Genomic DNA, 16,678 nt, shown 5'->3' with positions numbered 1-16,678 from the left:
AGCCTCATTTCTCAAATATATAGAGCATTTAGTCAAATTTGTAAGAATGCAAGTCATCCTCTGATTAACAAATGGCAGTTTTCAGATGAAAAAGTTAAAGCTATCTGTACTCATGGTCTAAATCACTATTGGTTAGAGAAATGTTGATTAAAGAACTTCTGAGATACCAATGTACACCTATCAGATTGGCTAATATGAAAGAAAATGAAAATAACCTACACTGCAGAAGATATGGGAAAATTGGAACACTAATACATTGCTGGTGGGCTTGTGAATTGATTCAACCATTCTGGAAAACAATTTGGAACTCTACCAATGGACTATAAAGCTGTGCATACCCTTTGATCCAACCATACAACCTCTAGGTCTGTATCCCAAAGAGATCATAAAAATAGGAAAAGGACTCACATGTACAAAAATATTTATAGTCACTCTTTTTTGTGGTAGCAAAGAATTGGAATTTGAGGGGATGTCTATCAATTGGGGAATGACTGAACAAATTGTGGTATATGAATGTAATGGAATACTATTGTACTATAAGAAATAATGAGCAGGTGGGTTTCAGAAGAACCTGGAAAGACTTGAATGAACTGATGCTAGGTGAATTGAGCAGAACAAGGGAGAACATTGTACACAGTAACAGCACCATCATGTGACGACCCACTTTGATAGACTTATCTCTTCTCAGAAATACAGTGATCTAAGTCAATTCCAAAAGACTCATGATGGAAAATGCTATCCAAATCCAGTGAAAGAACTATGGAATCTGTTTTCAGAAACATACTGTTTTCTCTTTTTTTCTTTCTCATGGTGTTTCCCTTTTGTTCTGGTTTTTCTTTCACAACATGACTAATGACTAAGTTTAAAATGATTGCACAAGTATAGCCAGTATCAAACTGTATGCCCCTCTTTGAAAAGGGGTGGGGACTGAGGAGTGGGGAATTAGATCTCAATACCTTATAAAAGTGAATGTTGAAAACTAATAATAAATTTTAAAATAATAAAAATAACAAAATAAAATAAAAATTCTTACATTCACAAAATGAACAAGCCTGAGAACTTATAGTGACTTCATAGAATAATAGATTAAAAGCCTGAAGGGTACTTAGTAGCAATCAAACCAAATCTCTTCATATTACTGGTAAGAAAATGAGACTCAGTGAGATTATATTATTTGCCAAACTTCACAAGGCAGTAAAGAATAAAACCAGGTTTCAGATACAGATCTTTTGAGTCTGAGATCAACACTCCCAGTGCCATGTTCTTTCCACTTTTCCTCTGAGTATTTCATGGTTGCATTTATCCTACAGCTAATTATTTACTATCTATGTTCCACCTGCAGATTACTATGCCTCTGAAAAGAGGGTAATGGGAGTGGAGGAGTGAAAGTTTGCACTACAGTTGTCAGGGACAATGGAATATTCCATTAAAAAAAATAAAGAGTGGTTCATTGAAAAAATTTTTACAAGATTTGAAGTGCAAGTAAAGCTTGGCTGTTGTCAGAGTTTGGAGGGTGGAAGAATAGTACACAAAGGAAGAAGAGGAGGAAAAAACAACTGATATCTTGGACCTAAAATCAATTTGAGACTTCTTTTACAGGAATCTGATGCTCTGAGGAAGAAGTATCTACTTCTCCTTTAAGAAATGAGAGGAGTTAAGCCTTGCTGAGGTCTTGAACCTTCAGCTTCTCTGACAGAATATTATAGGAAAAGAAGCTTGACAAGAGAAAAGGATGTGAAATCAATCAGAAAGAAAAGAAAGTGCATATAGGGAATTGGACTTGTGAAGAAAGTCAGACATTAAACTTGAGGAAGAAAAATTGAGGGTGGGGAAGAATCAAAAAGTTCTCTAGCTCTGCATTTTCCTTCTAGGTTCATTTAAAAAATGCTTTCAGAAGGAACAGTATTAAGCTTAAGGGAAGGACTCAAGAAGGATGTAGGTGAAGAGATCTTTCTCACCAGAAAAAGAGAATAATTGTTGATGAATCCTTGAAGTGATACCAAGGAAGCTTTTGGTCACTCTAATAACATCTGTAGAAAAACAAGACTTTTATCTTCCTGGAATTCATATCCAAGATATGATGGAAAACCTCATAGATTTAACAGATGTCTAATTCCCATTTCTGGTGATTCACATGGGCACTACTGCCAGAAGGTACCTAGAAAGTATTGGCAAAGATTATGTAGTTTGAGGCAAGAAACCAAAGACCATAGGGTCACAGATTGTTTCCTCAATGCTGCCTCTTAAAAGGAAGGATTGTAGAAGTGAAAAAAATACTTGGCAAGTAAACCATCTGCATAAGACGTTTGTGGCCAAAAATAAGATCTGGATTTTTTTAAGTCAAGGTTAAAATATCGGACAGGTAGACTTCTGGCCAGAGACAGAGTACACACATTAAAAATTGATAAGAATGTATATCTGTTCATTGTATTTAACTCCTATCAATGTGTTTTAAATTGAAAACAGGGAGAAAGAAAAAAGTATCTATAGTGAAAGAACGTCAGTTCAAATGTCTAGAAACTCACAGAAATAAAACTCAGAAACTGCCATCATAGTTCTCACTGTGACTTGGTGGGATGAATAAAAAAACAAACAAACTTAAAATGTAGCTCTAGTTGTGTATACCTTATTCACCCAGAGCATGATACATAGAAGTCTGTGGTGAATTATATGCTATATTAAGAATCTCCATCATGAAATCCAAGAACCACAGAGGGGAATCATGACAAAGAACTTTTCAGTAAAACTAAATGGGTGGAAAATAAAAGTGATTTTTCATTAGAAGATATTACAGACCATATGGACAAATGGAGAAAACAGATAAAAGTTTGGGGAAACAGTTCATATACCTGACACAGAGGGATGATGTTGCAATGATGGAAAAATTCAATTGTCCAGAAAGTCAGTGGAGGATGCTTTCTACACAAAGGAAAACATCTAATATCTTTCTGAATTGTCCTATCAAAAATTCATCCTTCTAAAGATAGAGGAACCAACGAATAGAAATATTATCCTGGATACAATTATCACTAGTATAGAAGAAGTGGTTAATAGACTGGGGAAATATTGGGGAAAACTAACCATCCCTTTCTGCAACTTGTAGTAGAAGAGGGACTGAAAGGCTAGGTACAGTCTAAAATATATCCTGGAATTCTGAAAATCAGATTCAAAAGGTTCATAACAAGGGCAGGAAGAACCCCTAAAGTCTATAATCCTAAAGGGGAAATCATCCCAATAGAGAGAACTCTCAAGAATGAAAATCTGAAGCCACAAAAGTAAACCATACTAATGAGGTGGAAAATTAGAAGTGATCTAAAGACACCCAGTATAGGAAACTCATCAACTCATGTAGATTTAAAAAAATGAGCAGAAGATGGAAGGAAGGAACATAAGAGGATAAATACAAAATGATGTTGCTATCCTTCTGAAAGTAATGCCAGTAGTTCCTAAGCACAGAATGAGCTGAAGTTGCCAAGAAAACTAATAGTGTTAAAATAAAGTTGCTGTTTTTCTACCCCTTTTGAGTTCTATTGGGGAAAAAGAGTATTAAAGAAGGAATAATTCCATTGCTTAGTGTGGATGAGGAAATAAGTGACAACAAAAAAAAAGGCAGAACTATTCCATTTTCTTTTGATTCTATTTTCTCCCAAATGAAGAATAATTTTTGCCCCTGAAATCACAGGGGAAAAATAGTGGCTGCCCAAGATAAGTAAGTAAATGGTAAGAATATACATTTATTAAGCACCTACTATGAGCTAGGTACTGTGCTAAGGCTATTTGTTTTTATTAAAGTAACCTGGTCCAGAAAACAAATATGTATATATATATGTATATGTATACATATATATAACTTTGGGTTGAAAGAACTGGCCTATGTTATTGTTGAGTGACTATCAATCATATTTTAAAACTTATGCAGGACTGGCAGAGGGAAAATTTCTTGATTTTCAAAAATAGAGAAGAGTCTATAAACAGTTGGCCACTGATCTCGACTCCAATTCCTGGCAAAATTCTAGACTGGATTGTTCAAGAACAATTTATTGAACATTTAGAAAAAGAAGTCATTATTACAAAGAGTCAGCATAGATAAATTGAGAAAACCAGTAAAATTATAGATGATTTAAAATTTTCATAAATTATATCATTCCACTCTTATGGACAAGATAGAGTAATGCCTTAGATGGTAATCTATGTTAGTACTGGTTGAAGGACCATATTTATTCAACACATATTCATTAATGGTTCAATATTGTTCTGACATGTGTCTAATGGAGTGTCCTAGGGACTGTTTTTGGTGTTGAGCTATTTAAAATGTTGATCAATGGCTTGAATAAAAGCAGAAGTGGCATGCTTATCAAACTTGCAACCACAGAATCTTGTGAAACAGCTAACAGCTTTGATGACTGAGGAAAGAAGCAAGATTCAAAAAGATTATGATATATTAGAGCATAAGATTGGATCTAATTAAATTAAATTCAACAGGGATAAAGTCTTACATTTAGGTTCAGAAAAGCTTGTATGGATTTGTTAACGTATCGCAGTCTAGATTTTTAATATAGTTTTTTTCCAAACAGGTACATCAGAGAAATGACATACATGTGCTACATTTTTATTTTTAACACATTTAATGTGCATTGGTTCATAATAGAATTAGATGAATTCAACAGTAATTAAATCATTGGATCTAAAGATTTCAGTTTGGGAAAAGGTCTCTAGTGGAGTCTTAGGGCTCTGACTTTAACCTAATACTTCAACATTTTCATTGATGATTTAGAAGAAAACATAATTGAATGTTCATCAAAATTTACAGTGACATAGCTAAGAAAAATATCAGATTATCAAATCATGAAGATGTTTCAACATAGTAAAAAACAGGAGTTAATATAAAACCATACATTTAGGTTCAAAATTTAATTTTACAAATAGCAAGCTAGATAGATAACCACAACTGGGCTCAGGTCTGGGTGATGAGGATGGGTGATGAGAGAACTAGTTTGAGACAAGTCAACAATGTAATGTGACAACATAAATGCTAACATAACATTTATTTCAATAACTCAAATATTTGGATGTATGTATCCCTTCCACTGACACAGATTGCAACCACTTGGTCACCTAGTAGAAGGCTTTAACAGTTGCTATGAAATAAAAAGTCATCGCCCCATGGACAATTTGTTGATTAAGCTCTTTGATTTAGTGGCAATAGTCTTAAGACTGCCTTAATAAACATATTATATCCAGATTGAGGAAGGTAATAGGTATGTATAACCTGCCTTGTTCAAATGATATTGGGATTAGACATTCAGATCTGAGCACAAGTTTTAGAAGGAACATTGACAAACTGGAGCCTATACCTACTGAATTAGGCAACAACGATCACAAATAAAATTGATCTGTGAAGCAGTGGAAAAAACATTGTATTTCGCATGAGAAGACCTGGGGTTGAATGCCCCCTTTTCCATTTCCTATTGATATGGATTCAGATGGACTATTTAACTTCTCTAGACGCTCAGTTTTCTTATCTGTAAAATAAAGAAGGGGTTGGGATAAATGACCTAAAAAGGTTAGCTCTAAATTTATTCTTCTGTAGCATGAATTGATTGAAAGTACTGATATATATATATATATATATATGTACACACAATTACATGCATACACACACATATATGTGTGTGTGTGTATATATATATATATATATATATATATATACACACACACATATATACACGTATATAAACAAGATGGTTGAAGCAAACTGTTTCATGAAGTAGTGGAAGAATTGTTGTGTAGGACTAAGACTATGTTTATTTTCTGTAACTCCACAGGAAGTAACAAGGAATAGTGTAGAAATTGTAGGGAGATAGTCTAAGGAAGCGATTGCTAATAATTAGAATTCCCCAAAACTCTTTATGTGGAGAGGAAGAGAGGTCGTGTTATGTTAGATTTTAAAGAAAAAGGTACATGACTATTTTTGCATGTATTGGGCAATACAAACTTTAGATTGGGAAGGAACTTCATGACCTTTAAGATTACTTCCAAGACTGTCTGGTTTGAAGATCTCTCTGCTTCAAAACTCCTCCCTCTTTCCATCCTAATAAATTATGAATGCAATTGCCAGACTAATTTGCCTAAAATTCATCATTTATCATATTACTCCCATACTAAGAAAGATGAAATGACTTTCTATTGGCTACAAAAGTAAAATTCAAAATTCAAACTAGTATTTAATTTGGCATTCAAGGCCTTACATATCATACTAGTCTATAGTTCCAGTCTCAACTACTAGCCTTTTGCTGCACCCAGACTGTTTTACTTCCAGGAAAATGCCATGCATATTCCCAAAACACATAATCCTTGCTCACATGATACCCCAAATGGAGTGTTCATTCTGTCTCTTTTCCTATTTGCCTAACCACATTCTTACACACACACACACACACACACACACACACACACACACACACACACACACACACATGCACACACATATGGTAGGTAGGTGGCATGGTGCATAGAGTGCTTGGGTCTAAATCAGAAGACTCTTCTTTCTGAGTTCAAATCTGACCTCAGACAATTACTAGCTGTGTGACCCTGCACAAGTCCCTTAACCTTGTTTGCCTCAGTTCCTCATCTACAAAATGAGCTGAAGAAGAAAATGGCAAACTACTCTAGTATCTTTGCCAAGAAAACCCCAAATGGGGTCACAAAGAGTTGGACATGACTAAAATGACAAAAGAACAATAAATATATTCATATGTATATGTAGTATATGTGCATATAATATGTACAGATCATATTATATATGTATATGCTATATATACATATATGTATGTGTGTGTATTTACATATGTTATATATATACATACATATATATTTATATACATACATATGTATATTAGCATCAAATTGCCCCTCTTCCATTAAAGAATCTCTGATCTCTCCCTTTCACAGTGGATCTTCTTTTCTTTTAACTCAAAGCATTTATAATCTGTTTGCTTTTCATGGTACTTGGTTATTTACAATTGCATTTTTAAAATTATATATATATTTGTCCTTGTATGATAATTTAATATTTCTGTACATTACTGACTTACCAGCATTTTGGATAGGAACCACAGTATAATGCTTTTCCCAACAACACTTTTACAATTTAATCTTCCTAATATCTTTTCCATATTATTTGCTGAATGGATGAATGCTAATTGCTACCTAAATGACCTTGCACAAGTTAATTTGCATCTACGGAATTCAGTTCCCTCATCTATAAAATGAGAGACTTGAATCAAATATTTCTTTCTCTAAATCATAGGAGACTCTGATATCAGATGAATGAATCAGTGAATGAATGAGAATTCATGAATGAATGGTCCATGTTGTCATTGGCTTCTGGGAAAAACAACCAGTGTTTTCATTTTAGGACTGATTCTAACTGAATAGACTGAGATAAAAAGATATGCATGGAAAGAAACTTACATATACTAAAATGCATGCACTTGTATCACGTTGTGAAAACATTCTAGGCAATATACCAAGTCAAAGACATTGCATAATGATAATTATCAAAACATACCCAGAAAAATATGTTGAAAGAAATGTCTGAAAACACCATCACCACTCTGCTTAATTAAATCCTCAGATATCAAACCATATTATAATTTATAAATGAAAAGACTGTATATGTGATATTAGAATCAACAGTTTTAAAGCCATACAACTTTTTTCACTCTTGCTATAATACAAGATTCACAGAGGTCTGCATTATGCATTAACTCTATGAATAACTTAAGCTAATTTCACATTTCTATTTCTTTTTTATGCTTTCTTATAAAGTAGGGAAGGGTCAAAGCTAGATGGTCCCTAAGTTTCATGACAGCTCACAATCTAAGGATCCTAAAATATTGTCCTGATATTACTGATGGAGAAACCCAGTACTTGGAGGTAGACAATATCTGTTTATGTTCTTGTTCTGTAATTGGTTAGTTGTTTAACCTTGGGGAAGCAACTTACCCTCTCTAAACTCAGTTTCCCAATCTGGAAAAAAAAAACAATCACCATTAACAATATTTCCACTACTATCCACATAGGGTTGTGTTGAGGAAAGTGATTTGAAAAATTGTAAAGCAATACATAAATAGAAGATATCATCCATCATCATAAAAAGATTTGGAACCAGATAGCTCACTGTACAGTCCAGCTAGCCTCTCATTTTTTGCTGCTATATCTCCTATCATACATGTCAATTCATCTCTACTTTTATACCTTTCTACTGATGTTCTCTTTGTTTAGAATGAACGAATAGCTCATACCTACCTCTTAGAATCCATTGTTTCCTTGACAACTTAGCTCAAATATCTTTTATATGAAATCTTTTTCTGATATATTCCAGTTGCTAGTACCCTCTGCCATAAAATTTTAATTGCATTTATTTCGTGTGTGTGTGTGTGTGTGTACACATCTATGTGTGTATATTTTTTCTTTGTGTGTATGTGTAATTATATAAGAATGGGTTGCCTTCCTCATTCAGATGCACACTCTTCAGGACAGTGATTGTTTCATTTGTGCTTTTGGATTCCCACTGCCAAGTGTATATTAGGTGCTTTATAAATGCTTATTTAACAATTGATTTCTTGATTTACTCATGAAAATTATCTACTAAGGCATATGGAATCTATAATCTAAATCGGGGGTAATCTATACTGATGAAATTTTAAATCTTCAGTAGCATTGGCATTATTGGTCAAGGTCACACATTAGAACTAAGGTCTTCTGATTCTACTCATTCTGAGTATAAGGACAAAGATCTGACATTTAGTGCCTTAAGGTTTTCAGAGTGGTTTACATGTATTATCTCAGTTGAACATCATTATTATCCGCATTTTACAGAAGAGTAAACTAAGACTCAGGGAGGTCAGTTAACCTTCTTGTCATTAACTCTGATGCTTATCAGAGAGGGATAAGTATCAGAGAGGGATATTCAGATGCAACCCTTCTTGAACTTCAGTCCAGCACTCTTTCCACTCTGTCACCTTGACAAAGACTATAACTGGAATTTTGTGCCCTCCATGTTGCCTAACACTATATTTGTGCATGTGGTGATTGCTAAATAAATGTTTGTAGAATTAAAAAGTGAATGATTGTGCTTCTATGGTTGCACTTAAAGCTTGCCTTCTGAGCTGGCAGAGGAGGTGTTAATATGTTTTGTGAAATTTTAAGGTACTGAGAAAGTTCTTCATTGAAAAAAAGACCAACCTACCTATCTACCTAAGTGACTGAAACTCCACAATTAGAATTGCATTCTTTCCCTCTGCCTGAGAAAGGTATCACATTTCGCCTTATTAGTCATTTACACCTTCATGAGAATGGATTAATTTGATCCTCCATCTCCTGACAAAGTTGGATATAGCAGCTAGTGAAGAAAAAAGAGATATAATAAAGGAACTGAGCTTCTGAGAAGCAGTAATTGGGAGTCTCTGCGAAATGACAGAATTCATCTGCTTCACTAATATGCAAAGGCTGGGTCCTGATACACTGCTTTCCTAGTAGAATGTTATGAAGAAAATGTTTTCTGGAAGAAAGCATTAAATTCATGAGTTCAACAAGGCTAAAATTTTCAGAGTAGCCAGTCATTTGAAAAAGAAACAGTGAGTGGAACTTGAAAAGAGGTTGATTAAATCTTCCTACTATACTGTGATTTTTCACCTTCATATCTAATGTTGTCTCTTTATATTGTGTGAGTGATGTGCTTTCTTGTCCTGTCACTCTCTTCATAAAATAACTTACACCAGAGGCAAAAAAAGAGACAATTCGCTATCTAATCCATTTTGCAAATTTGACAGTGACATCAAAGAGCGGGAAGTTGCTGGTGAGTAATGACACTGCTCATTTGTTTAAATGTCAAACCTAAACCCCACCAACTTTCAGGGAATAGCTGAGTAAAGAAGAGGTTTCTGCTCAGCTAGAGAGGATTTCTATACTTTCCAGTCAAAAGGAAAATAACTGCAAAAATCTTGAGGGTGAAGTCACTCGAGGTATTTTTTGTTTTTTCCTTGTTTTCTACCTCCCTTCCCTCTTCTTTTTATCCCTTTTTTCTTTCTTCCTCCCTCCCTTCTTTTTTCTTCCTGTCATTCTTTCTTTCTCTGTGCACAGTTGACCTTATCTTTTCAGCACCTGGTTTGTGGACAGTGCTCTCTATTCCCCCTGATATTTGAAACAGGCAGCATTACTGTAGTACGCATTTCCTAAGCCTCAAAACCAAAACTTTCCAGGCACAGAAGCATAGCACAGAAAGGTAGGAAATAAAGATTTCACTTCCCTCCCCCCATAAGGTTTTGAGGGGAGTTAAAGAGGGAGAGTGGTGAAGGGTAGAACTGAGATAGAAAAATCAGTCTCTACATAAGTATTAAAACCATAAAGATAAAAGGAGTTGGCTAAGTAATATCAAAATACCTTTTCATCTTTACTTGTATTCTCAAAACAGTAAATTTTCAGTAAATATCATTCACATTCCTCAATGGTCAAGTTGTATTAGTGAGGAGATAGCCCAGATATTCAGTGAAAGCAATTCATTGACAGTAGCTGCACACGGATAAAGGGGAATCCTGGGAACTCATTACTGCATCAGTGAGATTGTAGAGTTTGAGAGAGAGAGAGTGGGGACCTCCATAAATTCTTTACTTTTATGATGTGTTATCACTATGCAAAGATCCACTGGCATTATATCCAAAATGCAATTTTGAAAATGAATGAAAGCAAGATGGGGAGCAGGACAAATATCAGTTCAATTATATAGTCAGAACTATGACAATGCCCATCTCCATCAGCACTGTAAGTGATTCTATCCTGGGTGAATAGGTCTTATAAATATATGTATGTCCTAAAAATTCATATATATACACATACGTTCATGTGTTTGTACATGCATGCATGCATTAAAAATGGAAATTAACTTGGAGATATACTAATGTCATACCCATGTACCCAAAGGTGTTTTGCTATGTCTTATAAATAACAAGCCTGCCCATTCTTTCTAGAGTACTGTTTTATCACCTACTCTTGCCCATGAATGCTTCACAACTCAAGGTTGTCCATTTGGGCACAGAGGGCAACATCAGATAAATATTGAAAACTTGCTGTTAGTTTATTGTTCTCAGTCTCAGGTCATCCCTGGCTTTTGACTTCCAACACGTCCAACAGTTCAATTCCCTCTAACCTGCCTGCCCCTGTGTATTCCCTCCATTTCCTTATATCGATTCAGGGGAACCTGAATCTAAATCAGTCTTTCTCTTGATTCCATTCTACTTAAGCCTCTCTCCCTCCACCCCTATTCTGGACATTTGAAACAGCATCCCATTGAGATCCCTCCCTCCAAATTTATCTTCAATTTCATATTTTCTTATTCTTGTCCCCACCCCAATCTCACCTACAGTTCAAAGGTTTTCCTCTTTGAATAGAAGAGCAATGTGGGTTCCCACAGATCACAAACACACTCTCTGTTACCCCTCACTCCCCCTGCACCAGAATAAGAGAAAGGAAAGGAAATGAACGTTTTGCTGGTTGCCTGCTTTCCAAGCACCAGGGTCTGTCCTTTCTGACTCCTGTGTCTTGAACAGTAACTAACACAAAGCCAGAACAGTATAAAATCTAGATATCTGATATATCTTTCTAAGAGAGAGGATTTAGACTTTTTCTCAGATGCTGCTGCTTTCCCCCCTCTTCTTTCCTAACCCTGTACTGTCCTATTCTCCTGTGGTTTAGTCCTTGAAGGAGACACTCTCTAATGTGTCCTTATCTCCCACCTCCCTCTTCCCTCCCCCCTCCCTCCCCCCCATTAATCCGTCTGGGCAGCTCCTGTTAAGAGCTAGAAAAAGACAATCTGACTCTGGGATCGCGTTATGACTTTAGCAGCCCAAATGAACCCCTTTCCTTAAGAGGGCAGGTCTGGGCTGCAAGTATGCACACAGCTTTGGTACTCAACCTAACTGGAGAAGTCCCCAGCTTCTATAATAATAGGAAGCCTAATTTTCTTCACTAACGGGGTCCAAATCTTTAGCCACTGAGTCACTGCTTCTTCCACCCACGGAAGGTTTCATATTGGGTTGAGGGCAATGAGGTAGGAAAGGGTGAGGGATGAAGGAGGGATGGGGTGTGTTTGGGGTGTGTGTTGATTTCCGCGTGCACAGCTAAGTAAAAACAAGATTTCAGTGCAATGCCCCCTGGTTAGTCAAACAGGAAACTTTTTTTCACTAAACTGGAGAAAGCTCGTACTGACCAAAGGCTCAGACCCCTTTGTGTCTATTGCCCTACGGAGCACATTTGGGGTAAAGGGACCTTTTCCAACCGCTGGCAGAGGGAAGGTGACAGTCCTTTGGAGAGCTGCCCGAGGGGGACACTCACCCAGGACATTGCCAATGAGCGCCACGATGAATACGATGATATAGCCAGCGATCAAAACCCATTCATATTCTTTGGGGTGTAAGTATTCTCTCCACACGTAGCGCAGCAATTCCTCATCGTCATAGAGCGAGAGATTCCCCAAAGGCTCCCGAGTCCTGTTGAGCTCCGGACAAGATGACCAGTTCCGACAAGGCGGGGAAGCCTCCAGTTTGGGGCCAGACATCACGGGCTCTGGGTCCAGGGGTTCTCAATGCTGCAAGCTCGGTTTCCTCTTCTCTACCTGCTCCATGGGCGCTCCGGGTTCGCGCGGGGGGTTGGTGGGGGAGAGGCTGAGGGAGGGGAAGGGAGAGGGAGGCGAAAGGAAGCAAATGACGTGAAAACTTCCCGAGCCAATGCCACTCCGAGACTTTGCCTGGGGAACTTCTCCTCCCGCCACCCTCCTCTGCCTCTGCTGTGTTGGGTTTTCCAGACGGGTTTGCGCCGGAGCACGGAGGCAGCAGAGGGAACAGGGAGCCAGCATTCAAGGCTGCAGCAGTGACACTAGGAGGAGCAGAACGCAAGCACAGCCCAGTCTGAAAAGAGACCATTCCTGCACCGAGCCTTCAGAGCCCCCAACCTCCAGCATTCTCACTTGTGGATAGGGGAGGGGTAGGAAAGGAGCTAGGGAAACAGAACAGAAACGAGAAGCAATTGTAGTGATGCCAGCCCAGTTTTCTTTCCGAATTTTAACACCTACCTTCCTCTCCTCCATACTCTCAAATATAGTTTCTGCACTCACACTCAGGTGAGCATGACAGCATATACATGCAAGATTAGCTCATTCTTTAGGTCAGTTTCATGACTTTCAGTTTCACCGGGTACAACACAAATATTCCAACACAAGCTTCCTCAAACCCAATGACTTGAGAGCCACTTAAGGCCAACATTTGAAAAACAGGCATGCTTGACTTTCCCAACTTAGCACTTAGCTAAAGCCCTGAGTAATTTTTGTTTTTGTTTTTGTTTTTGGTATTGTCGCTTTTGCTTGTTTGTTTCTTTTCTGCTTTTCTTCTCTCTGGTAGGTGAAACTATTTCCATGCCAAAGAACTGATTTAAAGAGGAATTTATGTTTGGCAAAAGCGAGGGTCAAATGACCTTTTAAGGACATTAAAGGGTCATAAAAATAATCACAGTCCTGCTTTGCTCTCTGAAGAGACCATCTCTATTGCATTCAACCCAAAGGAGTTCCTTAAAATGATATATTAGAATGAGTGAAGAATTCTCAATGGTGAATCCAAATACTAAACTGATTTATCCCCTCATTGAAATATTGATAGCATGACAGATGCAACCGTCATTCATTTGCAGGCAATGGAAGAATTTTCTGCTCCAGACAGTATTTCCTTTCACAGGTTAAGTGTTTTCAGATTTGCTATAATGTACTTACATGAGCTTTTCATATTTATTATTGCAAAGTGTATGATCATGACTTCATAATGAAAGAGGACAGTGATTTAGAATATCAGAATCTTGGATTTTCAAGGGACCTTAATATAATCTAGTCTGCTTTCTGACTCAATGTATCTTAGAGACAGAACTTCAAAATCTGACAATTCAATTTCACAAACATTCTAGTGTTTCCAGTGGGAGCTCATTATTATTATAGTAAGTCAACCCATTCCATTTTTTGAAAACTCACATTAAAAAGCCCTTTCTTATAGTGAGATGAAATTTGACTCCCTGGAAGTTCCATCCAAGAATATTGCTTTCAGCAGTATAGTGTAGTCTAAAGAACTTTGAACTTGGAGTTCCTGAAGATCTGAGTTCAAATCCCAGTGCTGTCACTTAATACCTCAGCAACAGTGGGTAATCATTTAACATCTCTGGGCATGAGTTTCCTCTCATAGGAAATGAATGAGTTAGTTTATGATCCTCTATGGCTGCACAGAGAAAGTCTATTTCCTTTTCAACAATATAGTCTTTTAAATATTTGAAGAAAACTATGATTTCTCCCTTTCCCCTCCCCACAATTTTTATCTTTATTAATTATATTTAGTTCATTTGAACATCCTCATTAACTTCCTTTAGATATAGTCCAGTTGATCAATTTTACTCTTGAAATGTACAGAGAAACAAACAGTATTCTTATTAGTCAGAGTACAGTGAAACTGTCATAGATAACATTTTGAACACTGTACTTCTATTCATGCAGTCTATAAATAACTGTATATAGGGTTGTGGCCTTTTTCATAAGAAGTGTCTAATAATGCCATCGGATCAACAATAATAGGTAGAGCTAGAAGGAAGCTTAAAAATCATGTCTAGTCAAGCTTCTGGTTGAGGTAATAAATTTCAAAGGTTTGCTGATAAATGTTCAACAATTGTCTTTCTGAATTTGTGCATGACACATTTTAAAATTTAATCTTCATTGAGTCTAGACAACCAACAAAATAATAAATTCATCCCTGACTTGTAGCATTTGTTGATTTCTGAGGTATAAATGCTCAGGGTGAAAGTTTAGCATTAATTTTCTCTAACCAGGTGGCTCCAGCACACTCCTGACTTCAGGTGACATGACAAAGGCTACACAAGTATGACTGGCATTCTAACTCAGGTCACAGTTTTCTTTCCAGTGAGCCATGCTATCTCTCCCATTCTGTATTTCTGTATTTGATTTTTGAATCTACATATATGATTTTTTTATTTACCACTATCAAATTGAATGTCATTAGATTTGGTTCTGCCTGTCTTGAAATTAGTCCAATTTTGTAAATTCTGATTCTGCTTTTCTATATATTAACTGCTACTGTACACTAGTGTTATATACAAATTTGCTAGGTATAGGTCTCCCATCCTAATCCAAGTCTTTGATAAAAATACTATACTATTGTGTCCCTTGTGGACAGTACTGTATTTACTTCTTTATTTTGCAGTAATACTTTTTCCATCTATACAAACTATAAAAATAGGTTGTCTGAGTTTTTCTGAAGTGATAAAATTAATTGATTATTTCAGTGTTTTTGTGTCAGTAAAAAAAGAGGAATAAAGAAATTTACTTGATAACTTTATTATATGTTTTAAAAGAATAGCAATTTGTACATAATAGATTTGCAGTTTCAAGTGTAATCATCTTTTCTTATTATACTGTGTTATTATACCCAGCACTCCCCCGAATTCACCTTAATGTCTTTATCAGTATTGACCAATAGAAAATAACAAGTTTAAATGGTGAAAATGAAGACTCTTCCAATAAATACTTGAACTAATTAAATACTAAGACTGTAAAGGACCTGACTCCTCATTTTACAGATGAACAAATGGAGATAAGTGGAAAGTTAGTGGGTTAATATTATGAAGCTTTGCTTAAATGGTTCATATAAAATGAATAGCCATTTTCATTACAACTAACCAATTCAATTCAACACCTGTCAAGTAACCAAAGGCTATGTATGTATTGGCGCTCTCTCTCTCTTCTCTCTCTCTCTCTCTCTCTCTCTCTCTCTCTCTCTCTCTCTCTCTCTCTCTCTCTCTCTCTCTCCTGTGTGCGTGTGCACACACACACGCACACACACACAATTAATTACTTCAAGATATCCATTTTTTGAAACTTACTACTAAAAATGATGTATCATTTGCCACTCTGTCTGGACCCTTGTTCCTATTTAATCCTATGTCCTTCCAAAGTTTGCCCCTTAGAGTATCCCCATTCTCATCATGACCTTCCATGTTTCTTTATATTCTGCTGCCTATAAAATGCCCAGATCTTCCCTATTCTTAACTTTATTACCAAATCCAAAGATCTTTTCAAGATTCTAATTCTTCCTGACCTCTACAGCTTTTGACATTGCTAGCCAATCTCTTCTTCTGGATAGTCCCTCCTCATTAGGTTTCGATGATCTAACTTTTTCTTGATACTCCTACCATTTGTCTGAATATTCCTCAGCTTATTTGCTGGATTATCATACAAAGCCCATTCCTCTAACAGCTGATATATCCATAAGGATCCATCATTTCTCTGGATATCAGCCTCTACACATAAAATCTAGTTGCAAAATAAGACAATCCACCAAAGCAATCCTTTATAAAAAGTTTCTATGAACTCCAAATCATTTTAAGTTCTGACTATGTAGGCTTTTCTCCCATTGTAGTTAATTTCAGATGTTTCTGAATGTTGTTCCCTGATCCTTATCTCTGACCCTCTGCCCATGGAATATCTCCAGTTTCATAGACCCCTCTTCAGTTCTGCATTTCATCTCTGGGTATTGTATTGTTTTGCTGCTTCTGCAGGACTTCCTTATTCCCAGGG

At 36.4% G+C, this 16,678-nt stretch overlaps 1 protein-coding gene across 1 annotated transcript in view; it reads right to left on the bottom strand.

The window, feature by feature from the left end:
• HCRTR2 (hypocretin receptor 2) overlaps window positions 1-12,824 on the bottom strand; it is a 200,600-nt gene extending 187,776 nt beyond the window's left edge. Inside the window, exon 1 of the mRNA XM_072638432.1 lies at window positions 12,394-12,824. Coding sequence (XP_072494533.1) covers window positions 12,394-12,616 — 223 coding nt within the window. The 5' untranslated portion in view covers window positions 12,617-12,824. The remainder of the gene's footprint in view (window positions 1-12,393) is intronic.
• Window positions 12,825-16,678: the final 3,854 nt, after the last annotated feature.

Source organism: Notamacropus eugenii, chromosome 2, assembly GCF_028372415.1.
Source record: "Notamacropus eugenii isolate mMacEug1 chromosome 2, mMacEug1.pri_v2, whole genome shotgun sequence".
NCBI lineage: Eukaryota > Metazoa > Chordata > Mammalia > Diprotodontia > Macropodidae > Notamacropus > Notamacropus eugenii.
The sequence above is the reverse complement of the archived record's forward strand: the minus strand, read 5'-3'. Positions and strand labels throughout refer to the sequence as shown.